The 26836-nt window shown below is 37.2% G+C and overlaps 1 protein-coding gene across 2 annotated transcripts in view; it reads left to right on the top strand.

The window, feature by feature from the left end:
* Positions 1–26836, top strand: part of LOC150088199 (2-oxoglutarate dehydrogenase complex component E1-like) — a 497346-nt gene that overhangs the window by 262176 nt on the left and 208334 nt on the right. For both annotated transcript variants that reach the window (XM_090370615.1, XM_090370616.1), the window contains exons 12-13: positions 60–212; positions 10342–10444. In XM_090370615.1, the coding sequence (XP_090226741.1) occupies positions 60–212; positions 10342–10444 (256 nt within the window). The remainder of the gene's footprint in view (positions 1–59; positions 213–10341; positions 10445–26836) is intronic.

Below are 26836 nucleotides of genomic sequence, written 5' to 3'. Positions count from 1 at the left end.
ATCATTTTGGTGAAATTTGACCTGTTTTTAGTGCGTATAATCTAATGTCTCTTTATTAGGTTGGTTATCGTCGTAATGGTCACAATGAAATCGACGAGCCCATGTTCACCCAACCATTGATGTATACTAAAATTCGCAAGCAGGTTCCAGTGGTAGATCAGTATAGTAAAAAGCTGGTTGAAGAGGGAGTAGTTGGTGAAAAGGAAATTGAGGTATTAAATCCATTTCCATTATTTATATTGTTTTCATGAAAAATGTACACTTTATTAATTTAAAACATAAACCCTCATCTGTGCACAGAACATTCTGTTCTGTAATGTAGGATACGACTCTAATATTAATTTCCATAATCCTGAAATAAGATTTACAATTCAGTTTAACACCTACTACAATTGTACATCCCTTCACTATTCACAATAATTTCTTGATTTCAAATATTGTCATTCCTGAATAGTTTAAATCAAGAACAATCTACATATAATTATATACTGAAAAGATGGATACTGGAAGTCAAATTTTTGACATCTTGTGAAAAAATTTTTGTATTCTTTATTTAACCCATTTATACCCAGAAATAATGAATATATTTGGAAACACTTGAAACTTTAATATATTATGAATTACGATGTAAATAGATCAAAACTGGCATTTAAAATTAGTTTTTATGCTTATTTGTAAAATTAGAGCCCAAAATTTCTCACATGCGCAAATGCAACACTGGACATATACCATTGAACTGCTGTTTTGTGAACGCCACATTGAGTGTACTCCAGAATTTTACATTGCATTACTTAAGATGGAAATGGAATGAAAAATGAAAATGGACGTTTCATATTTTTACTGAACAAATAAATGTATAAACTAAAAACTGAACAAACACAATAATCTTAACCCTGATTTTTGTGATATGCAACAGAACATTTCAAATGCAAAGGAACATTACATTTCTTGCAAATATATATAGTTTGACTATGGCATTTCTTGCATCATAGCACCCCCCCCTTTTTTTTTTGTTTTGTTTACTTTCAACAATGTCATGACTCACTTTGTCATCTAGGGCTATTTTTCCACCCGGTTCATACTGATTCTTGTAGTCAACACGATTGCCTCTTTGATATTTTCCTTATTATAAATCAATGGCAAATACATAACTTAGAGGAGATGCAACAACCCATCCTTTATATCCCCATCATATTATGAGCTTTCCACAAATAAATTGCTTTGTGGGATGCCGTCCATAGTACGGAATCATTGACTCATCAATGGATACATTTGATGGTCCAAGAGCTGTGCCACAGGAGAGAAAATTTTTATTCAAAATGTCCATAAATGGTTGCACTTTGGCAAACCTGTCATCCTTCCATATTTTGGTATTATCCACAGCTTGGATAATACCAAAATATAGATTCATTATCTCTTTAAATTTGTTTCGATGAATCGAATTCGCTATCAGTTCATTGTGCGTGTGTCTAACTCAGTAGACTAACACAACCTGCATTGTGACACGCTGCAGTATCCAGAAAGTAGTAATATTGCAATGAAAATTTTCATCTTGTCTGTTATTTGGTTTTTAGGAGCATTAGCAACTAAGGCCATATTGCTCCAGAGATATGCGGTGGTCATGCCCTGACCTTTCCGCATCCTCCATATTTGGTGGTCACGGGCTCAAACCCCAGTCTAATCAAGAAGCATGTGCTATGCACTGCTGCTCCTGCCCACCTGGCTACGGAGGCACTTTCATCTTGTCAACTGACAACATAAATAGGTGGTTACCTGCTTGAACTGCATAATTCACTGTTTCGATTGTTAAATGATTTAGGCATCATTATTCAGGAAGAGTTCATGAGAAGCACATGGAACATCAGCAAGCGATGGTTTATATGAACATTATCCAAAATTATTCTCCTTTTGAAGAAGATACTCAATGCACCACTGCCACAGTTTCAACTTTGCAGCAATTGTAGCAACAGATTCTGGTAGTGTTAAAGCCATTTCACTAATTGACGCTTGAGAAATAATCTAATTTCTGGGCAGGTTTTCCAATTGAACATCATCTTCATCCCTCTGAATCTTTATAAGTGATGCCATCATTTTCTGGAGGTGAAATGTAAACATTTCTTTCTTTCTTAGTTTCAATGACTGGGTCCTGGTCTTTGTGTAGATGTAAATTGTTATCACTGTCTGACTCAGAGTTCCTTTCTAATTCTTCTAAAAGTTGATCCAATATCAACCCAATACAAAAAAAAGAAAAAAAAAAAAAGAAAGGGAATTACAGTTTAAAAGATATAAAATATAAATTTATTGATCACATCGTCTTATGGGAGAGAGTGGGAGAGAGAACATTTATGCAAAGGACAAATTACTTATGAAGACCTATATTTTCACTTTTTGCCCACTAAAAAAACCAAGGCTCAAAGTGAAAAATAAGCTTTCTGCATTATAATTGGGGCATTGCATAAAAGTTCCCTTCCCTGTGTGTGTGTGTGTGTGTGTGTGTGTGTGTGTGTGTGTGTGTGTGTGTGTGTGTGTGTGTGTGTGTGTGTGTGTGTGTGAGAGTGAGTGAGTGAGTGAGTGAATGGGTATTCTTATAATATATATATATATATGTATGTATAGGTAATCCTCGTATAACACAGTAGCTAGGTTCCTATAAAATCTCGTGTAATGTGAAACCATGTTATACGGGACTAGGAACCAGTATGAAAAGGGGGTTACATTCCAAAAGCTAACAAAAATACAAAATTTTTTTTTATAACTATCGGAAACTTATTTTTTATTAAAAATAGTAATAACTATACAAATGTCTTACAAATTATGATACACGTATGTCAAATAATTTATGTTCATTTAATTTTCTTCCTCTTCATTGCTACTAAGCACAATCAAACTAGAACGTTTTCTCTGTTGCAGAATATCTTCACCTTCTGAACTTTCTTCTGCAGCATCTGCATTTCGTGTATCTTCCACTATCTTTAAAAAAAATCAGTAATCTGGATTTGTTTGCTTTTGCTTGATAGAGCTTTGAAATTTTCATGGTATGGGGCTAAGCATTTTTGAAGCTCCCTTTTTGAACTTTGTGCTCCTTTCAGTCAAAGGATCTGCATTCAAAAAATAAGATTCTAATTGCTTGGCTAAGTGTATGCCTTCCTGTTTGCTTTTTAGTGTAAAATTTGGAACTTCAGAATTTTCATCTGCACTGTCATCCTCCGAATTGATTTGGTTTACCTCCAATGCAATTTACACCAAATCCGCTTTGCCAGCCTCTTTTTCTAACAGTAATTATTGAATGTATCCCCGATTCACAAAGGGGGATCGAAAGGTGAACCGAATAATTACAGACCAGTTAGTTTAACTTCTGTTCAAGGTAAAATAATGGAGTCACTGGTTAAAGATGCATTGTAGGATCATCTAGACAAGACTGCAGAAATTATTCAGACACAGCATGGGTTTGTTAAGGGAAAGTCTTGTCTGACAAATTTAATTGGATACTATGATGTGGTTGCAAAGGAGTTGGATGCAAAAAATAATATTGATATCATATACTTGGATTTCAGGAAAGCTTTTGACACTGTTGTGCATGGAAGACTACTGTACAAATTAGAGCAGAATGGTATTAAGGGTAATTTGCAACAATGCATAAAAGGATGGTTTAATGGGAGAAGACAGGGGCTCTTCGTGGACTAATGTTATTAGTGGAGTCCCACAGGGTTTGGTGTTGGGCCCACTGTTGTTTTGTATATTTATCAATGATACTGATGAGGGTATATCAGGCTTAGTGTCAAAGTTTGCAAATGATACAAAGGTTAGCAGGGTTGTTAATGACAGTAATGGCAGTGTTCTACTGCAGCAGGATCTAGAAAATTTGGGCAGATGGGCTGAGAAGTGGCAACTGAAGTTTAACATCGACAAATGCAAAGTACTGCATATGGATATAAAAGTAACCCCAGAGGAGCATACCAACTGTGTGGTACTACATTTAGGGTAGTAGAAAATGAAAAAGACCTGGGAGTAATTGTACAGTCAGATATGAAGTTTTCTGAGCAGTGCAGACAGGCTGCCAGAGCAGTTTGCAGAGCCTTATCAATGATATACAGGAATTTTGCTAGCAGGGATAAGGAAGTGATTATCCCTTTGTGTAAGGCAGTGGTCAGGCCACACCATTGAGTATTGCATACAGTTCTGGAGGCCACATTTTAGGAAGGTTGTATAGTTACTAGAACAAGTACAGAGAAGAGCAACAAGATTCGTGAGTAGAACGAAGGGATCCTCTTACCAAGAGAAGCTTAAGTCCTGCAAATTGCACCGGTTGGAGACTAGGCACCTGTGAGGGGATCTGATTGAGGTGTATAAGGCCGTGAATGGGTTGAGCACGCTGATTTCTGATGGGATTCTTCCACTTGCTCCGATTACGAACCTAAGGGGGCATAAATTAAAATTGAGGAAAGACAGTTGTAGAATAGATGTGTGGAAATTTGCCTTTAGCCAGCGAGTAGTTAATTGCTGGAGCAAACTTCCATCAGTTGTTGTGGAAGTTGATTGCTTAAATAAATTCAAGGAGGAACTGGACAAACTTTTAGAGGGAATGGTTGTGAATTTTTTTTTTTTTTTTTGGCTGTGCTACATAAGCTAATACGCTTGCTTTCTTGCATCACATGCATCTATTACTATGTCTCTTCAGTAATCATAACCTTCCCCTCCTACCGACTTAATAAGTTCTAGTATTGCACCGGTTTAACCATATTTCACAAATTAACTGACTCTGGCCATACATTTTTCCAAGATACATTTAATGCTGACGGTTTTACTTCTTTTGAGTGATAAAGCTATGATTTCGATACAGTCCACAACTGAAAAATGTTTCCATGTTTCCATCACTTCGGTAGATTCAGAATCAATTTTTTCCAAAATCCATTGTAACAATTTTCTGATGTAATGAGTTTTAAAGGTAGATATGTTGCCTTGATCTAATGGCTGAATTAAAGAAGTTGTATTAGATGGTAGGAACATTACTTCAACATTTGGATGACTTAAATCTTTTGGATTGCCTGGCATTATCCAATAGTAATAAAACTTTGAAATCTAGATTTTCTACTTTAAATAGGTTTCCACAGCTGGCACAAAACAATTTAGAAACCATTCTTTAAATAAGTCGGCAGTTAACCCAAATTATGCCTAAGTTCCTTAGGCATAATTTAAGGCTGGAATTTAATTCATAACAAAGAAATTATTCCAATACGGTTCTTAAAAATAAAGTTTAGTAATACATATCCAGAAAAATTTATAAACGATCAAATAAAAACCAAAATAACCTTGCAAAAACGTTAAAAGTCACGAATTGCATTCTTTGAAGTCACAATTTTCATAGTCTCAATCACAAGTTCAATAGTTTGGAAATCAAACTATTGAGTATAAGTATGCCATCGCGGGGGTTGAGGGCTGTGGAGATTTAGGAGGAGTCGGCCACATAACCTTACAAAAAGTTATGCGGCCTTTTTTGGTGGCTTTTTTCATTTCATTGTAGATTGCTTTGTACCAAGCAAGCATATCATTCACCTCTCTGTTAACTTTTAAGAATCGTTCACTGTCAGGATCCATCTTCTCAAACCTCACCATTGCCAATGCAATTTCACTAAATGCCATTGCCATCTGTCTGGTGATGAAGCATCTCAGCTCCTCATTTGGTTCTACTTGAGATTCGTTATCATTTTCTTCTTTCACTATCACTGTCTGCAAGTCAATAAGTTCTTTGTTAGATAATTCCTTCTCTTCTTCCTCTATTAACTCCTCCACATCTTTGGCATCAACCTCCAGCTGAAGTAGCTATGCAACCTTTACAATCTTTTCTGTAACCTCTTTTCTCTGAGCATTGCAGACGGGCTGCAAGAGTAGCCCCTGGAGTATTGTCAATGATATACAGGAATTTTTCCAGCAGGGATAAGGAGGTGATTATTCCATTGTATAAGGCAATGGTCAGGCCACACCTAGAGTACTGTATACAGGTCTGGAGGCCTCATTTCAAGAAGGATGTAGAGCTGCTGGAACGAGTACAGAGAAGGGCAACAAGATTAGTGAATGGAACAAAGGGGTGCTCTTACGAAGAAAGGCTTAAGTTTTGCAAATTACAGTGTCTGGAGACTAGGCACCAGCGAGGTGATCTGATAGAGGTGTATAAAGCCTTGAATGGTTTAAGCATGCTCAATGCTGATGGGATTCTTCCTCTAGCTCAGAAAAATCACCTGAGAGGGCATAAATTCAAATTGAGGAAAGACAGATGTAGGATAGACGTGCGGAAATTTGCCTTTAGCCAGTGGGTGGTTGGTTGGTGGAACAGACTTCCATCCCTTGTGGTGGAGGTTGATAGCCTAAATAAGTTTAAGGCTCAGCTGGACAGGTATTTTGAACGAACAGAGGGGTGAAGTGGAAGTGGGTTTTTTTTTTTTTTTATGGCTGATGCTGCATAAGCTTGCTTTCTTGCTTCAAATGCCTCTACTAATGCTAATGCTAACTTTTAGTAATTTCTGCTCAGACCTTATTGATGTTTAAGATGGCATAGTAAATATCGTAAGATTTCCAAAAGTCTCTTAACGTAAAATTTTTCTCGTCTACTGCAGACAATTCCTGAGCAAATGTTGTGAATAAATAGTTGCTTTTAAATTCGAAATAACACCCTGATCCCTAGGTTGGATGAGTGAAGTCGTGTTTGGCGGTAGAAATATGACTTTCATGTTTGAATTGAAATCATCTAGATGCGTAGGATATCCAGGAGCATTATTTAATTCAATGACATTCCTTTCAAAATCTTGAAAGGAATGTCATTGCCTTTACAATATTTTTCAACCTCGGGAATGAAGCAGCATTTAAACCAATCTTCAAAGAGATATATTGTTATCCATGCTCTCTGGTTCGATCGGAAATGCATGGGTAGGGTGGCTTTATTGATGGCCTTAAATGCAAGATGATTTCCAGAATGGTATACAAGCAGTGGTATTGATGTATAATCTCCCGCTGCATTAGCCCCAAGCAAGAGCATCACCTTATCTTTTGACGCCTTGAAACCTGGCATTGTATTTTCCTCTTTGGCAATGTATGTTCGATCCGGAAATTTTTTTTTTTTCCAATACAGAGCAGTCTCATCAACATTAAAAATTTGCTGCTTTGAATTCCCCCCCCCCCCCAAAAAAAAGTGTGTTTACATTACAATATTATTTTTACAATACCTCCACTTATTTCTACAGATGCAAAATACGTTTCCCTATTTTTTTCAGTTTGCACTGCCCATCAAAAACTTACGTAAAGTCGACTTTGCATAAGTCGAGTATTATGTAAGTCGGGGAGTTCCTGTATATGATATCAAAATTATTTTTTGCATCCAGTTCCTTTGCGATCACATTATAGTATTCAATCAAATTGGTCAGACAAGGCTTCCCTTTAACGAACCCATGCTGTCTGAACTGTTACTGCAGTCTTATCTAGGTAATCCTGCATCACTTCTTTAACCTCCATTATTTTCCCCAGAACAGAAGTTAAACTAACAAGTCTATAATTACTTGCATCACCATTTGAACCCCCTTTGTGAATTGATAATACATTTGAACATCTCCACTCCATGGGGACCTCTCCTGAATCTAATTATGGTCTCATAATTATGACTAAGGGTTTGCTTACTTCCCTTGCTGCCTTCGTCAAAATAACTGGATAGATTCCATCTGCCCCAGGTGCCTTTTTTATGTTTAACTTCAACAATTTTTTTCTCCACTTTGCTCTCTGTTATTACAAAATTATTTAGCTCCCTGTTAGAGTTTAGTAGACTTTTGTCCTCCCTTTCCTTACAGAATTCCTCATGTTTGAATGTAGATGCAAAATATTCGTTCAGTTTGTCAGCTATCTGAGCAGGATCGTGAAAAGTTGAACCACAAACATCAAGTGAACCAATCCAATTAATCCCCTTCCTTCTAGAGTTTACATAAGTAAAGAAGTATTTGTTGTTTTTCTTTGCATCCTTTTCCAAGAATTTCTCTTAATCAGCCTTTGCTTGTCTAACCTCCTTTGTGACTTGATTATAGAATAGCTTATATCTGCTATAGACTTCTGTGTTACCTGCTAATTTATATGCATCCCACGTATTTTCTTCTCTGCCACGAGCCTCACTAGTTCATCTGACATCCATTTAGGCCTAAATCTTGAACAATATTTCTTAGTTGAAATGAAAAGCCTAGTAGCCTCCATCATTAATTCCTTGAAGGCTTCCAATTTAGAATTCACTGTTTTTAACATCATCAGTTGAGACCACTGTAGTCACCTTTACGAAAACAAAAATCCTTCCCATTACCCTTGATGGTAGTTACATGGGTGCCTCCGTAGCCAGGTGGGCAGGAGTAGCAGTGCGTATCATACGCTTCTTGATTAGACCGGGGTTCAAGCCCGCGACCACCAAATACGGAGGATGCAGAAATGTCAGGGAATGACCAGCACATATCCCCGGAGCAATATGGCCTCAGTTGCTAATGCTCCTAAAAAAAAATCCAAATAAGAAATAACAAATGGTAGTTACATCTTTCAGTAAATCCCACATCAGAGACTGTGATCACTGTCACCTAGTGGTTCCTTTATAATGCAAATTCTTAATGCACGAGTCGTCACCACTGATAATGAGATCAAGAGTATTAGCCCCTCTGGTTGTCCATCGAACATGATGCTGTAGAAAACAATTCTCCATTAAATCTACATAAGTTTTGCTAGTGTGCGAGTGACCAAACCACAAGCGCTAGTGTGCGAATGCCAAACCACAAGCGCTAGTGTGCGAGTGACCAAACCACAAGTTTCAGTCAATATGTGGAAAGTAAAATCCACCATTACAAGACATTCTGGTTTACTGGCCCATTCTATTTCTCTGCACAATTGTTTTGTTGTACTCATCAGAGTCATTAAGCCTAGAATACACTCCTACTCTCATTTTCCATTTCCCAGTGTTTGTCATACCAAACTGACTCAACATTGCACTGTCCATGCATGTCAACTGGATGCACTTTGTTATATTTTGTGTTTCTTAACTAACACCTAACTAACCCCTCCTCCGGCGCCTCCGTAGCCAGGTGGGAAGGAGCAGCAGTGCGTAGCACACGCTTCTTGATTAGACCGGGGTTCGAGCCCGTCACCACTAAATACGAAGGATGCGGAAAGGTCAAGGAATGGCCACCGCATATCCCGGAGCAATATGGCCTTAGTTGCTAATGCTCCTAAAAACCAAATAACAAACAAACAAACAAACCCCTCCTCCCTTCCTACCCTGTCTATCCTTTCTGTACACATTGTACTTCCCAAATTCCAATTCTGCATTGCTTATATCTGTGTGACACCATGTCTCTGATATCCGAACAATATTTGCCTTTTATGCCTTGATTAGCACTTGAAATTCATCAAATTTATTTACTATACTTCTAGCATTAGTGTACACTGCCAGTATACATGTACCTGCTGTTACTCTTAGTTACCCTAACACAGTCCATGTATTTACTTGTTCCATGATGACTCCCAGCAGCTCTTGAAATCTCCAGCAACCTGCTCTCCAGGTTGCTGCCCATTAGAGTAGAGCGGTGCAAGAATCACTTTCACCTCTGCTTGCCGCTACTGTTAATCTTTTTGTCTGTGAATCCCATTGAACCAGCAGTTTTCCGACCCACCTAACACTGCCCTAATAGCATCAGTAAATATTCCTGAACCCTTTCTATTTAAGTGTATCCCATCCCTGTAGAAGCATTCTCTCCTGTTAGCAAATATATTTCCTATTGCTGCTCAAACTTGTTTTTAAGCAAGTTTTTCACCCCTCCCCCACTTAAGGTTTGGAACATGATGCTCAGCCATAGAAAGTGGCTGAGCATTACATTTACCGAATAGCACAGTCTGGAAAAGAATGAAAAGCACAGTTGTATGTATTAGAAAAATTTACAGTAGCACATTAAAATTAAATGGGACTGTTATTCAAAAAGCTATTGTTATTAAAAGAAATAATTTACACTTTCTAAGTATATTCCAGTTGATTTGTTACAGTTAGTGAGAAATTTCTCAGTTTGATTCACATCAGGAAATGTGCTATTATGGTAAGATCGGGAAAGTTTTAATACATTCATATATAAATTACAACACAGCAACAATAAATGGTGTGTGGGACTTCAGAGTAATTTCAGGGGTTTTAAAATTTTAAATAAGTGTTGCATTTTTATTTATGAGGTTTTACTGTAGTTTATTGTGAAGATAAAATTTGCAAGTAAATAATCTGTAAATCATCTGATTGCTGTCAAATCTGATACTAATCAGTTGTTATTTACATAACCAAAACTTAAGGATGAAGAAGAACGATATAAAGCTGTTCTTCAAGAAGCCTATATGAATGCAGAGAAAGAAAGCAAAATGTATAATAAAGACTGGTTAGATTCGCCATGGAGTGGTAAGAAACATGAAAATGATGATCACATTTATAAGTTTTGTCTTCTTGTCATTTATTTCTTGTGACAGTTTAATAGGTGTTATTGTGCTGGCCACATAAATTGTATCACTGTAAATTTTCGCCCAAAACAAGCATTGCAATTGAAAAAAAAAATAAAATAAATAAATAATAAATTTTATTTTAGACCTTTTTCTTTTACAAGTAACGACAGAAATAAACTGCAGGCCATATGAATGCCTTTTAATTGTGGCCAGTGTTTGAAATCAACATTGTTATTATATATATATATATATATATATATTTATATTAGTAATAAAAAGTTAATAATTATAACGACTGTAACTAATATTTATGGGTCAGTGCAGTTGCAGAGCAATCATGTGTATAAACTATAAACTGCAGGCCATATGAATGCCTTTTAATTGTGGCCAGTGTTTGAAATCAACATTGTTATTATTTTTACACTTACATATATACATATATATATATATATATATATATTTATATTAGTAATAAAAGGTTAATAATTATAACGACTGTAACTAATATTTATGGGTCAGTGCAGTTGCAGAGCAATCATGTGTATAAACCATAATGTGTATAAAATATTGAGGAAAATAATAGAAAAGGTAAATCAATTAAATAATACCATTCAGGGATTTAGGAAAACGCTAACTGGCTGGCCCCAGTTGAAGTCATCTGGATTGTGGGTAAAAAAACAATAATAATAATTTTTTTTTTTTTTTTTTAATCCTTAGCGTTTTCCTAAATCCCTGAATGGTATTATTTGATTGATTTACCTTTTCTATTATTTTCCTCAATATTTTATATATATATACCTACATATTATTTGTATTAAGATGCTTGTATAAACTACAATACACTTAATAGTAAACACAATTTATTTGTCTATAATTTTAAAACTTAATACTAAATTTGATTTATTTCTCTGTAATTAAAAACAACACTATTTAATAATTAACACAATTTCAATTAGTCTTTATGACTCTTAAAATTGATGTTTGTTTTAAAGATTTCACTTTGATATTTCTTAAGTTTCCCCTTAAAATACTCAACACGTCTCATTACTTTCTGCAGTTCCTTCAAAAAAATTGAATTGCACCTTGAGCTTGTGAGATTGTCAGCACTGATTTTGATCCACTTTTAATTGTCATCATATCCTCATCACAGTCATCGTCTTTACTATCATCATTTTTGTCTTTGTTGAGCAGTGTCACTCCCTGTAGGAGGAAGGAGGAAGAGGGGGAGAAGACAGAGAGTGGTAATCAATGGACACTGCTCGTCGTGGACTAATGTTATTAGTGAAGTCCCTCAGGGCTCAGTGTTGGGTCCATTATTGTTTTCTGTTTTCATAAATGATATTGATGATGGTATATCAAGCTTAATGTCGAAGTTTGCAGACGATACAAAGGTAGACAGGGTTGTCAAGGACACTATGCTGACACTATACTGACACTATGCTGCTGCAACAGGATCTGGAAAGGTTGAGCAGATGGGCTGAGAGGTGGAAAATGAAGTTTAACATTGACAAATGTAAAGTAGTACACATGGGAAACAGCAACCCCAGAGCAACGTATCAACTCTGTGGTACTACACTGACAGTGGTAGAGAATGAAAGGGACCTGGGGGTGGTTGTGCAGGCAGATATGAAGTTCTCTGAGCAGTGCAGATGGGCTGCAAGAGTAGCTCATGGTGTATTAGCATTAGTAGAGGCATATGATGCAAGAAAGGAAGCTTATTCAGCATCAGCCAAAAAAAAAAAACACACACACACACCACTCCCATTTCACCCCTCCGTTCATTCGAAATACCTGTCCAGTTGAGCTTTAAATTTGTTTAGGCTATCAACTTCAACAACAAGTGATGGAAGTCGGTTCCACCAACCAACCACCCGCTGGCCAAAGGCAAATTTCTATCCAACATCCGTCCTTCCTCAATTTGAATTTATGCCCTCTGAGGTGATTATTCTGAGCAAGATGAAGAATCTCATTGGCATTGAGCATGCTCAAACCATTCAAAGCCTTATACACCTCTATCAGATCACCTCGCCGGTGCCTAGTCTCCAGACTCTGTAATTTGCAAAACTTAAGCCTTTCTTCGTAAGAGCAACCCTTTGTTCCAGTCACTAATCTTGTTGCCCTTCTCTGTACCCGTTCCAGCAGCTCTACATCCTTCTTGAAATGAGGCCTCCAGACCTGTATACAGTACTCAAGATGTGGCCTAACCATTGCCTTATACAAGGGAATAATCACCTCCTTATCCCTGCTAGAAAAATTCCTGTATATCATTGACAAGACACCATGAGCTACTCTTGCAGCTCGTCTGCACTGCTCAGAGAATTTCATATCTGCCTGCACAATTACCCTCAGGTCCTTTTCATTCTCCACCAGTGCCAGTGTAGTACCGCAGAGTTGATACGTTGCTCTGGGGTTACTGTTCCCATATGTAGTACTTTACATTTGTCAATGTTAAACTTCATTTGCCACCTCTCAGCCCATCTGTTCAACCTTTCCAGATCCTGTTGCAGCAGCATAGCGTCAGTAGTGTCCTTAACAACCCTGCCAACCTTTGTATCATCTGCAAACTTGGACATTAAACTTGATATCCCATCATCAATATCATTCATAAACATTGAAAACAACAACGGACCCAACACTGAACCCTGAGGAACTCCACTAATAACATTAGTCCACGTTGAGCAGTGTCCATTGATTACCACTCTCTGTCTTCTGCCACTCAACCATCCCCTTATCCATAGCAGCAATTTGCCTCCAATGCCACACTGCTCCAATTTGTGCAGCAGTCTTCCATGTGCAACAGTATCAAAAGCCTTTCTAAGATCCAGATATATAATATCAAAGTTATTCCCTGCATCCAGTTCTTTTGTGACTACATCATAGTATCCAATCAAATTGGTCAAGCAAGACCTGCCCTTAACAAAACCATGCTGCGTCTGAGCTATAACTGAATTCTTGTCTAGATGATCCTGCAGTGCTTCTTTAACCAGTGCCTCCATTAATTTACCTGGAACAGAAGTTAAACTAACAGGTCTATAATTACTTGTGTCAGCCTTTGATCCTCCTTTGTGAATTGGGGTTACATTTGCACATCTCCAGTCTATGGGTACCTCCCCTGAGTCCAAAGAAGCTCTCATAATTATGGCTAGGGGTTTGCTTACTTCCTTTGCTGCCTCCTTTAATATAACTGGATAGATCCCATCCTCCCCAGGTGCCTTTTTTATGTTTATCCTCAACAATCTCTTCTCCACTTTCCTCTCAGTTATTACAAAATCATCCAGCTCACTGCCAATGTTTACTTTACCTACATCATTCTCCTTCCTGAATAACTCCTCATGCGTGAATGTAGATGCAAAATACTCGTTTAGATTGTTAGCCACCTGAGCAGGATCCTCAACTGTTGAACTATCAATATCCAGTGGACCAATCTGATTCATCCCTTTCCTTCTTGAGTTTAAATATGTAAAGAACTCTTTTCTGTTTTTCTTTGCATCCTTTGCCAAGGATTTTTTGTAGTCTGCCTTTGCCTGCCTAATCTCCTTTGTGACTTATTTACAGACCAACTTATATCTATCATAGGCTTCCATGTCACCCAATATTGTCAATGATATATAGGAATTTTTCTAGCAGGGATAAGGAGGTGATTATTCCCTTGTATAAGGCAATGGTCAGGCCACACCTAGAGTACTGTATACAGGTCTGGAGGCCTAATTTCAAAAAGAATGTAGAGCTGCTGGAACGAGTACAGAGAAGGGCAACAAGATTAGTGAATGGAACAAAGGGGTGCTCTTACGAAGAAAGGCTTAAGTTTTGCAAATTACAGTGTCTGGAGACTAGGCACCAGCGAGGTGATCTAATAGAGGTGTATAAAGCATTGAATGATTTGAGCATGCTCAATGCTGATGGGATTCTTCCTCTCGCTCAGAATAATCACCTGAGAGGGCATAAATTCAAATTGAGGAAAGACAGATGTAGGATAGACGTGCAGAAATTTGCCTTTAGCCAGCGAGTGGTTGGTTGGTGGAACAGACTTCCATCCCTTGTCGTGGAAGTTGATAGCCTAAATAAGTTTAAGGCTCAGCTGGACAGGTATTTTGAATGAACAGAGGGGTGAAGTGGAAATGGTTTTTTTTTTTTTTTTTTTTTTTTTTTGGCTGATGCTGCATAAGCTTGCTTTCTTGCATCAAATGCCTCTACTAATGCTAATGCTAAAGACCACTTGTTAATAAATTTCATTGACTTGTACAAATTCATTGATGTTATTTGTATTAAAACTACAACGTTGTTACATAGCAACCATTCAGATAATGGTAAGTTGTTTTCTTTTTTTCCATCTTCCTCATCTATAATTGAAGTTTCATTTGAATTTAATTTCGATTTCTTGAAGCAATTCAATAAGGTTGTCGTAGTAACGTTGTTCAACGCATCATTCAATAAATTTAGCATCCAATATCGATAATAGACTTAGTAAGTTTCTATTCTCTTTGACTGATCAGATGTAGAACTAGAAATATTTAAAAAAATCCTTTCAAACTCTTGATTACACCTATGTCCATTGGTTGTAAAATTGATGTCGCATTGGGAGGCAAAAACACTAGCTTAATGTTGGACAAATTTTTGAAGCTGGGGATGTGCAGGACAGTTATCAACTAACAATAGAATATTTTTTATTTTTGAATCGCTTCTTATTCCAATTATGTACGTATTCCCAAAAAATATCTGAAGTCATCCAAGCTTTCTTGTTTGCAGTGTAATCTACATGAAGTTTCCTTACGTTTTTGAAACACCGAGGTTTAATGATTTTCCAATAACAAACAGTTTTTTTTTTTATCAGTTCCTGTCATATTTGCGCATATGAGCACCATCAAGCGAGTCTTTCTTTTTTTCCACCAACACATTTTTCCCCTTTGAATTTAAATGTATTGTCAGGTGTCAAATTTTATAAAAAGTCCTGTTTCATCAGCATTGTTGTAGTAGTACAACATCAGCATTGGTAGAAGGAATTTGTTTTGTAGAGACGGGATACACTTAAACAAAGGTGGTGCAAAAGTTTTTGCCAGTATTATTGAGGATACCTTAAAGGCTCAGGGAAACTGCTAGTTAGGGGGGATGTGGGTAATACTGACACGCGTTTATCTGATAATATTGGTCAATGTAACTCTTGCACATACCTTAAGAGTTCTTATCTGTTACCCCAACTGGACGTATTATCTAGATATTCTGGGGGCAAAGACGTTTCACGTGAGCAGGTAGCTAATATCAGGGAAGAGAGCCTAAAAAACTTCAAGGGTTGTGTTAGGGTTGTTAAATATACAAGAACAGTAAATCTTAATTGTTTATACAGTAATGTTAGAAGTGTCGTCAATAAAATGAGCGAATTCGAACTGCTGGTTAAAACAAGTAACGCGGACATAATAGGGCTTACGGAGACGTGGTGCCACCCGGAAATTGGGGATGATGAGTTTCAGTACGGCTTGTATAATGTATTTAGGAAGGATAGAATAGATAGAAGGGGTGGTGGGGTAATGCTTCTTATCAGAAGCAGCCTGAGTGCGACGATAGCTTTCCCAGATTCAGACATTTCACATGCTAGTATAGAGTCTGTATGGTGTGAGATAGTTGGAAACAAAGGTACAATGCGAGTAGGCGTAATCTACAGACCAGGTGATTGTGAAGACTATGACAAAAGCCTCTACATGCAAATGGAATGGGCAAGTAAGCGTCAATGCCTTATTATGGGTGATTTCAATTTGCCTCTAATTGATTGGAGTAAATGGGAAGGAAACTCGACATGGGGAACAAAATTTTTAAATCAACTAGATGACTGTTATTTGTATCAACATGTCAGGGAAAGTACTGGAGAAAAGAATATCCTAGACCTCATCATCACACATGAATCAGATGACATAACAGGGCTGACAGTAGAGGAACCAGTAGCAGGAAGTGATCACGGAGTTCTACGGTGGATGATGACGAGAGAGTTAGCAGAAGTAAAAGGCAAAGGAATGGGTTTTAATTTCAGAAAAGGAAATTACGATGCCTTAAGGTACTACATGGCCTCTATTAACTGGGTAGATATCGCGCAGAGAATGAATACAATTGAACTGTGGTACGCTTTTAAAACATTAATCACAGATGCCTTGAATGCGTATATACCATTAAAAAAATACTCCACGAGAAGGGTTCCAAGTTGGATGAATAGTGAAGTTGCCACATTACTTGAGCAGAAAAAGGTGGCATGGAAACGTTACAGAGCAATAAAAAGTACTGAAGCCTATAACAGCTACAAGGTGATGTGTAATAGAGCCACAGAAAAGGTTCGACAGGCAAAGGCAGTTTATGAGAAATCACTGGCAAACAGAGCAAAGAGGGGGGATAAAGAATCCTTCACATATATAAATGCCAAGAAGAGCAGGACAAACCAGATCGGACCTTTACGTAAGGGAAAGGGGATAGTAATAAATACACCAGCTGCCGTTGCAGATGAACTCAACAGTTATTTTGCATCGATATTTACAAATGAAAAGCCTTTTGTGGCAATGGGAAATTGTGGGAGCGAAGTTAAAAAATATGTAATTAATGATATTGAAATTTCGCAAGATTATTTAATGAAAAAACTTTCAAGCCTACAGACTAGTAAGGCTCCTGAAGTTGATGGAATATACCCTATAATCTTGAGAGAGGCGGCAAGCGAGTGCATTGAACCACTGAGGCTGGTTATGCGAGCATCACTAGACTCTGGGGAGATTCCCTTGGATTGGAAAAGTGCAAATGTATCTCCCATACATAAGGGTGGCTCTAAAAGTGAAGTGGGAAATTATCGACCTGTCAGTCTGACTTCAGTAGTAGGGAAACTCATGGAGGCATTGATCAAGGGTGGAATTCAGGATCATTTGGATAGAATTGAAATTCTCAAGGATACTCAGCATGGTTTTGTAAAGGGAAAATCATGTTTAACAAATCTGGTTCGCTATTTCGAAAGGGTCACTCACGAGCTGGATTTAGGGAATAATTTCGACATTGTTTATTTAGATTTCAGCAAAGCTTTTGACTCAGTCCCACATGAGCGGTTGCTTTATAAGCTGGAACAGGTTGGAATCACTGGGAAAATCCTTAGATGGATAGAAGGATGGCTTCAGGGCAGGAGGCAGAGGGTTGTGATAAATGGCTATTCCTCAGATTGGGTTGATGTAAGAAGTGGGGTTCCCCAAGGATCAGTATTAGGACCACTGTTGTTTTTAATTTTCATAAACGACATTGATGAAGGGATAGAGGGCGTGATGTCTAAATTTGCAGATGATGTTAAAATTGGTAGAGTAGTTAATGATCACTGTCAAGCTGAGCTTCTTCAGAGAGACCTAGATAGACTTCAAGAATGGTCAGAAAAATGGCAGCTGTGCTTTAATCCAACAAAGTGTAAGGTATTACACCTGGGAAACAGTAATCCCAAAATAACTTATTCACTTGGTGGAGTTCAACTAAACCCAGTACTGGAGGAAAGGGACTTGGGTGTTACGATACTGTCAGACATGAAATTCTCTGAGCATTGTAAACAGGTTGCAAGGAAGGCCCATGGTGTCCTATCGATGATCTATCGAACTTTTGCAAGTAGAGATAGGGACGTGATAATCCCATTATATAAGGCCTATGTTAGACCACACTTGGAATACTGTGTTCAAGTATGGAGACCGCACCTAAAGAAAGACATCGAGCTTCTTGAAAGGGTGCAAAGAAGGGTAACTCGCCTGGTGAGATCGGCAAAAGGGCGTCCTTATGAAGAAAGACTTCGAATATGTGGGTTGCAGAGTTTGGAAACTAGACACCTTAGAGGAGATTTGATTGAGGTGTTTAAGGCTCTGAGAGGCATCAGTAAAATGAATGAGGACAAAATTTTCAAGATTATAAATGATGCTAGAACTAGGGGACATAAATTCAAGTTACGCGGGGAAATGTTTAGATTGGACTGCAGGAAGTTTTATTTTAGCCAGCGAGTTATAAATTACTGGAATAAGTTGCCTTCATGGGTGGTAGAGGCCGACAGTTTGGGGAAATTCAAAGGTCATCTGGATAGTACTTTCGGGTAAGGGAAGCGCATAGGATGATAGGATTAATTTCCTTTTTATTTAATTTTTAATTTCATTTTATTATTTTTTATTTATTTATTAATTATTATTATTTATTTATTTAATTTTTGTTTTTATCATTGTTTTGTTCGGATTTTTTTTTTTTTTTTGGCTGGTGCAGCATAAGCCATAGGCTTTCTTGCACCATACGGCCGTTACTAATACTAATACTAATACTAGTACAGTCAGTCCTCGTGTAATACACGTTTACACTACACAAATTTGATTTATAAATAAATATAGGAATGATATTGTATATAACATGAACCGAATTCGCTTATGCACGATTCCCCTTTGTGCTTACAAGAAATGGCAGTCGAATGCGTAATCACCCCAACCAAATGCAACACGATAAGATTCTGAAAATGTATTTGTTTTTTATATCAGTGAAGGGGAAACGCATTTCACCCTAATAGCGTAAAAACCCACACAATTCCAGCTATCAGTATTATTACAAATGCAATTAGATCAAGTTTACTACCAGTTTATAACAGATTCCACTAGCAGAAATGCAACTGGAAATTGTTTTTATTGTTTTATGGTAGTAACCCCCAGAAATGTGCTTTAATAAAATGTGAGCTAGTGAGGTGTTAATAGTGTGTCTCTGCGGTGTTGTTTATTCAGTTGATACACGCACGCAGCTTTGTTTATGTGTATCAAGCATGCCTCCTCATTTTGTAATTGTGCTTTATTCCCTAAAAATGAATAAAATACTTAAAAGGTGTGGAAAGGAAGCATCCTGGTGAAGGCAGTACAGATTCACAGAGAAAAAGAAAAGCAATATCGATAGACAGAGGCGGACTGGGTCAAAAATTCTTACCCCGGGAAAATTTGTAGCGGCCTCATACTAGTGTTTATGGCCAAAATCACACTTCTGGCCTCCAGCCCACCAGGGTTTCCCCGGTAAGGCATATGGCCAGTCCGCCTCTGTTAGAGGAAAAAAATATGAAATTGTGAAAAACTTTGAGTGAAATGAAAGAACATGTGATATTGCACATGGTACAGGCCTAAATGAGGCAATGCCGAGAATTAGAAAGAATGCAGAGAAAATAAAAACAACTTTCATAGCAGGAACAACTCAAAGTGTAATGAAATCCATTAGATCAAGACACACAGAATTTGAAGAAATGGAATGGCTGTCATCTCTTTGGATAGAAAATCAAACAAAGAACAAGTTTGCTTCCGATAGAAGAAAAAGTATTAGCAATACTTTATTACATAATAGTCGTAATAAAATACATTTTATTTTATTGTGTTTGGTAATGATTTGGTTACAAATGTGTGTTCAATCTTGGGTGGTCGGCACCTAACCCTATTTTTCCCATAGGGCCTGTTATTTATATTGCACGAGAGTTTCTAGGAACACAACTATCATGCTATATGGACTGACTGTACTACTAATAGAGGAATATGATGCAAAACAACAAGCGTATGAGCTTATGTAGGATCAGAAAAAAAAAACAAAAAACAATTTCACACAACCATTCCCTCTAAAAGCTTGTCCAGTTCCTCTTTGAATTTATTTAAGCTATCAATCTCCACAACCACAAATGGAATATTGTTCCAGCGATTAACAACCTGCTGGCTAAAGGCAAATTTCCTCACATCTATTCTACAACAGTCTTTCCTCAATTTGAATTTATGCCCCCTCAGTTTTCGTAATTTGAGTAAGAGGAAGAATCCCATCAGAATTCAGCATGTTCAACTCATTCAATACACCTTATACACCTTAATCAGATCACCTCGCAGGTGCCTAGTCTCTACCCCTGCAATTTGCAAAACTTAAGCCTTTCTTGGTAAGAGAGCCTCTTCGTTCCTTTCACCAATCTTGTTGCCCTTCTCTCTACATGCTCAAGCAACTCTACATCCTTCCTAAAATGAGGCTTGCAGTCTTGTATGCAGTACTCAAGGCTGACCATTGTCTTATACATAGGGACAACCACCTCCTTTTCCATGCTAGCCAAATTTCTGTATATCATTCACAATACCCCATGACCTGCTCTGGCAGCCTATCTCCATTGCTCAGAAAACTTCATATTTGACTGCACAATTTCTCCCAGGTTTTTTTCATTTTCTACCTCCCTAAGTGTAGTACTACACAGTTGGTACATTCCTCTGGGGTTACTTCTATGCATATGCCGTACTTTGCATTTGTCAGTGTTGAAACTTCAGTTGCCACTTCTCACCCCATCTGCCCAAATTTTCTAGATCCTGCTACAGTAGTACAACTGTTGTAGATGTATTCATCATTGAAATCTTTCCTGATTTCTGCCCAAACACAGTCAATCGATTCATTTGCCCTTATTGGATCTGCAGATCGAGATTCTCCACTAATTGCATAAACGATGTTATGTCTGTTTTTAAATCGATCCAGCCAACTGTTTTTACACACAAAATCGTCACATCCAAATTGTTTAGCAAATTTTTCTGCTTGAGCTTTCAAGAGCGGACTGTCTATTGAAATTCAATCACTTCTTTGTGTGGCAAACCATTGAAGCAATGCTTCATCATCAACATTTGTAACCTCGCACTTTCTATTTTTTTTTTCTTTTTTTTTCCGGTTATGTTCTTTTCTAGTGCCAATATGTAAACGTCTTTATTTTTCCACAATGTCGATACACTTGAAGAGAACAAAGAAAACTTTTTACATACTTCAACATTTTTTGCACCACATTTTAACTCACGAATAATTTCGACTTTTTTGCAAATCGAGAGACACTTTCTTTTGTTAGTAAACATGTTTCTGAAGGAAGGGTTTGTTTTTAACTGATTTTACTTTAAGATGAAAAAGTGATCTGCATACAAAGTTCTTAGAAGTCCCAAAATGCATGCAATGTTCTTAGAAGTTTCATTTTCAAAATTTTTAGAAGTCCTAAAATAAATTTATGGTTCAGTGAATACAAGACAATCTGTAAATAGGATAATGCAAGAAGCGGAATACCAATGCACTATTGTATAGCCCTGTCCCCAGAAGGACAAGGTCATAAACTGGCTGCTAATCTGATACCACATGATCATAAAGCTATGTCGTCATTTTTGTCTATTCAAAGAATTGAGTTTTTTCGATCAACTGAGCAATTAAGAATGCTTGCATAGTTACCAAAATTTGTTCGGCCTATCCGTGTTATAACAATGAGTGATTATATGGGAATACGCATAAATGAAAATCTTTATGGCTTTTTTGCTCGTTATAGCCGCGATCTCGTTATTTCTGTGTCGTTATAACCAAGTTCAACTGCGCGCACACACACACACACACACACACACACACACACACACACACACACACACACACACACAAGCATATAGTACAAGGAATCCACAGGCTTTTGATGAACAAATACCAGAAAATAAGAAAATACAAATCATTTGCTTCCCTCCTTGCATAGGTAACTGTTCAGTTGACCTTTGAATTTATTTAAATGTCAACTTCAACTACTTCCTGCAATCTGGTCTAAACCTCTTCCGCTCTAATTTGAATTTATGCCTCTGAGTTCCTGTATTCTCAATTCTACTTTCATTCATTTTACTAATCCCTCTCAGAGCTTTATATACCTCAATCAGATCCCTTCTGAGGAGCCTGATTGCCAAGCTCTGTAGCCCACATATTCGGAGTCTTTCCTCATGTGTCATCCTTTTCCGATCTCACCATGTAAGTTGCCCATCTTTGGACCCTTTCAAGAAGCCCGTTGTCTTTTTTCAGATGAGGTCTGCATACAGTGAGGTCTAAACACAGTGTTCCAAATGTGGTCCTACAATTGCCTTATACAGTGGGACTATGACCTCTGTATTTCTACAGGATAATATTCGATAAATTGTTGACAGGACACCATGGGCTTTCTTGGCTGCCTGTTTACGCTGCCCAGAAAACTTCATATCTGCCCATATTATAATTCCCAGATCCCTTTCTTCCTCTACTGCTTTTAATTCAACCCCACCAAGTGTATAATTTGTGGGTTGCCTTTTCCCAAGTTTGCATTTTGCTGCATTAAAACATAGCTGCCATTTTTCTGACCATTCTTGTGGCCTGTTCAAATCATCCTGAAGGAATGCTGCTTGCCACAGATCATTAACTACTCTACCAATTTTTATGTCTTCTGCAAATTTTGCATCAAGCCTTCTATCCCATCATCGATGTCGTTTATGAAAATCAGAAACAACAGTGTTCGAAGAGAGCCAATCCTTAGGGATCCTACTTATGACTTTAAACCAATCTGAAGAATATCCATTTATGACAACCCCCATGCCTTGCAGAGGGTTGTCCTTAACCATATTCCCGTCCGCTGGGGCACGTTCCAGCCCCAACTAGGTTCAGCAAGTTAATTCTATAATTTTTACTCTAATTACAGAGCTGAAACTCGCTATAATTGGAGCCAGAACTTTTCTTGAATTTTCCCACTTAAATTTTCAAAACCTTCTATTGAAATTCACGCAAATGACAGAAATGTGACATCAAGTATGCATTTTTTTTAGGCCTTTTCAATTAATTTTTTTACCCCGCCCTAACCAGCCTAGAGCTTATGAAACCTGACACTTGATTCGTTTCTTGGTGTAAAGTGCACGAATTTCTTTTTACAGAGAGTAGCAGTTCTGATAAACAACTCCGCCTGAATACTAGCGAAGCGTGGGAAGTATATATATATCACGTGACCCCGTCAACTGTACAGCTACATCGAGACAGGAAGGGAGAAGTGTAAATAAACAAAAGATGAACAGGAGCTACTGTTTTTGACATAAGAAGCAATAAAGCGATACAGTAGCAATAACAGTTTATGAAAGGTGAACAGATCGTATTTCCTATCTTCAACGTGTATTGCTTCTATGAACAGAAGATCAAGGAAATTCATCTGTTGGAAACGGGAAAAACTGGTGTAAAATTGATAACACTGCAATGCGCATTTGATAAAATAAAAAAAATTTGCTTTATTGTAATTGTTTTTAGTAAACAATATCGGAACAGCAGTTTCCTGGGTTTGATCTTCTAACCAAATTTCGAGAAAATATTTCTATTTATAGCGGCGTTATAAACTTCGAAAACTTGTGCATCAAAAGAAAGAAAAAAATAATCATCCGCTATGAATAACGTTCTTTCTTGAAATGTGTATTGTTCACATAACTGCAATATTTCTAACAGATTACGACTAACGGCTGCTCAAAAAGTATTGTTAGAAGATATTTGCTTGTTACGCTTTGATGTCATCGCAAAGGGAGAAATTCTGTTTTAGTTCAGAAGCCGAATAAATTCACTATCCACATTCATAAAGCTGTTCTGAGCTGCAATAAACAGATAAACTCCGCTGACAAATAGACTTACTCCCCATCACTTTTATTGTTTTACTGTGGTTTTTGGCAGATGAGTCAGTGACTGCTAAATGCAGTGCGGTTTCTTGTATTCTCTCTCTCTCTCTCTATTTCGGGATCTCTGACTGTGTGGTCATCACGGAATATAAACAGAAAATTTGTTTGTCGGAATGCTGCCCATCAATTATCAACTCTTTTACCAACCTTCTAATGTATGTTGTGTTCAAATAATCCACTTTGCAAAATTCGAAAGTGCTACATCAATTAGGAGCAAAAACGGTTTCCCCCAACATAATGAATCACTTTATAGGTATAATAATGATTTTACTGACTGGAAGAGAGTGTCCACAATAAAACAATTGTACAAGGTGAAAACATGCTGTCACTCAAAGGATAAGCAATACAGCGATGTTTGAAATTTATAATGCAGTTCACTAGCTAATATTTCTAGAGGAATTATTCTGAATTTTTTATCAAATGAGCACCAGACCAAAATTGGACTAATTAGTAATTCTGCATCCTAGGATGAACTAACTAATTAGAACTCCAGCATCTGTGATGAAACATCATGCACACCGATATCGTTTGCTTCAGCAATAATATAAAGAAACAAAGCAAAATATTGTAACAGAGCTATAATGCAAAATAGTGTTAGAAAGTAAAAATGAAAAATATTGTTCTCTAAAACAATTGCAGTTGAAGCTGACTTAGAGCTGCAATGCTGTTTTTTTATTATTATTATTATTTATTTTCTTTATTTATTTTGTGTTTTTATATGGGCGGCTCCTAGAACAAAAGTTCATCTCGGCCTCGTTGCTCTGTTCAGTTTTTACGCATTGTCAGTGTCTGTGTCGTGAAAAAAAAAAAAAAAAAAAAAAAAAAAAAAAATCATCCCGCTTAGGAATATCCCATGTTGGATGAAGACAGATGAAAAGGAAGGCAAGAGAGAGAGAAAAAAAAATTTTTCATCCCGCACGGGGGAAAGTGACAGGAAAGAAAAACTGTTTGTGAGCTTATGTGTGTTCTGTATTGTGATGTTGTATTTGGGCATTTTGGCTATCTGGAAGCAGTGATCACCTGGATGACTGCCTCCAGGTTCTCGTCCCTAGCAGGAGGGCAAGGTCTCCCCTACTATCTGCATGCACTCCTCCCTGGGAAACTAGTTCCCCAGGGAGGAAAGAAAAACTTGTATAAGATGAAGAGAGGGAAGGAGAAAAGAGAAGCACTATCCCGGCCCAGGGAAGCCCCAATCCAGGATGGATTGCTAGAACAACACAAGGAAAAAAATATAATAATAAAATAAATAAATAAAATAAATGAAAGTTAGCGCTCTGGACCTTTGACAATCTCTTGGCCTTCTCCCCACCAAAAGGGTATTTTTATTTCTCTCTCTCTCTCTCTCTCTCTCTCTCTCTCTCTCTCTTTGGGTCAGACTAGAAAGGGTGGACTCCCTCCCCTAAGGAGTTTCCCCCCCCCAAGAAATAAGGGAATTGGAAATTTCAGGGAAATGAACCCTGTTTTTCTTCATTCGGTGAACAGCTACTCTGTCAGTGCAAGCAAGCTGACTTTATTACAGTTGCAGCTGTAATAAAGTCAGAATGGAATTCAAGCATCGAAACACATGACATTTTATGGTGAATTTTTCGGACGTTGTGTGATAATGAAAATTCAATTTTTCTCTTGAAATTTTTTGATGATATCAAATGCATATCAAGGAAATATTGAAGTATTCAATAACAATTACAATTTCCCAATCCCTCACTAAGAGTAACGGATTGTTCTCACAATCTGTTACTAGCAGCGCATTTTTTTTTTCCTTTTTTTTTTTTCCCCGTTTGTACACCAGGTGCGATGCATGTGAAGTTCCTTCGACATAAGTTTTCGAAGTTTATAACGCAGCTATGAATAGAAATATTTTCTTGAAAGTTCGTAAGAAGATCAAATATACATCCATGAAACTGCTGTTCCGATTTAGTCCTCTAGAAACAATTATAATAAAGTGAACTTTTTTTTTTTTTTTTTATGAAATGCACATTGTGGTGATCAGTTTTATGACAGTTTTTATTTTCCTTCCTTTTCCAGTGTAGCTTCCAATAGATGAATTTCCTTGATTTTTTTGTTAGTAGATACAATACATACTGAAGAAAAGAAAGAAGATATTTTTGTTCTTCAAAACCAATTAGTTGCAATTCTTTTGTACAACAATTACGAAAAGCAGTAAAGCAACTGTTGTGAGAGAGCCATGCAAATTAGTGTTTGCAAGTAATGATGCTCAACTGTTTGTTTTCCACGAAAGTCGTTTACTTTTTTATTTTCTTCTTGGATCACCTTGGTAATGCTAATGACATAAGCTTGACCAGTCAATTATCTCTCAGCGTGTGTTGATTCATTTTAGCCAGAGGCACTGAGCTGAGCGCAAATTTTTGAACTAATGCTGTAATGCGTTTTATTTTCAAAGCTTGGATCTTGTTTTGCCGACATGAAAATATAATAAATTGAAATGTGATCGTACATTTTTGCTGTTTTAGAGTGAATTAATAGTTTTTGCTGAGCGCTAAAGGTAGGAAATCAAAGAATATACTTCTGTTTATGTATATTGAGAGTTTCAATTTTGTAAATTGAGTAGAAATTATGGAAATTATTAGTTTTCTCCCGGGGGGAGCAACTTTCAAGTTAGGGTTAAAAATTAGACAAAAACAGGGCGGAATTAGACCGGGTTAATACCTTGAAACCACCCAGCAACCCATCTTAGAATTTTTATAGTAATCCCAACATGTTCCACCTTATACAGTAATTTCTCATGGGGCACTGAGTCAAATGCCTTTCTAAAATCCAAATAAATTATTGAAATTGTTCCTTACATCCAGCTCATGAGTAATGGTGTCAAAATAGCATAATAAGTAGCTAGACATGATTTTATTTTAACAGAA

This window comes from Mastigoproctus giganteus, chromosome 3 (assembly GCF_048544385.1).
Source record: "Mastigoproctus giganteus isolate SK-2022 chromosome 3, ASM4854438v1, whole genome shotgun sequence".
NCBI classification, from domain to species: Eukaryota; Metazoa; Arthropoda; class Arachnida; order Uropygi; family Thelyphonidae; genus Mastigoproctus; species Mastigoproctus giganteus.
The sequence above is the reverse complement of the archived record's forward strand: the minus strand, read 5'-3'. Positions and strand labels throughout refer to the sequence as shown.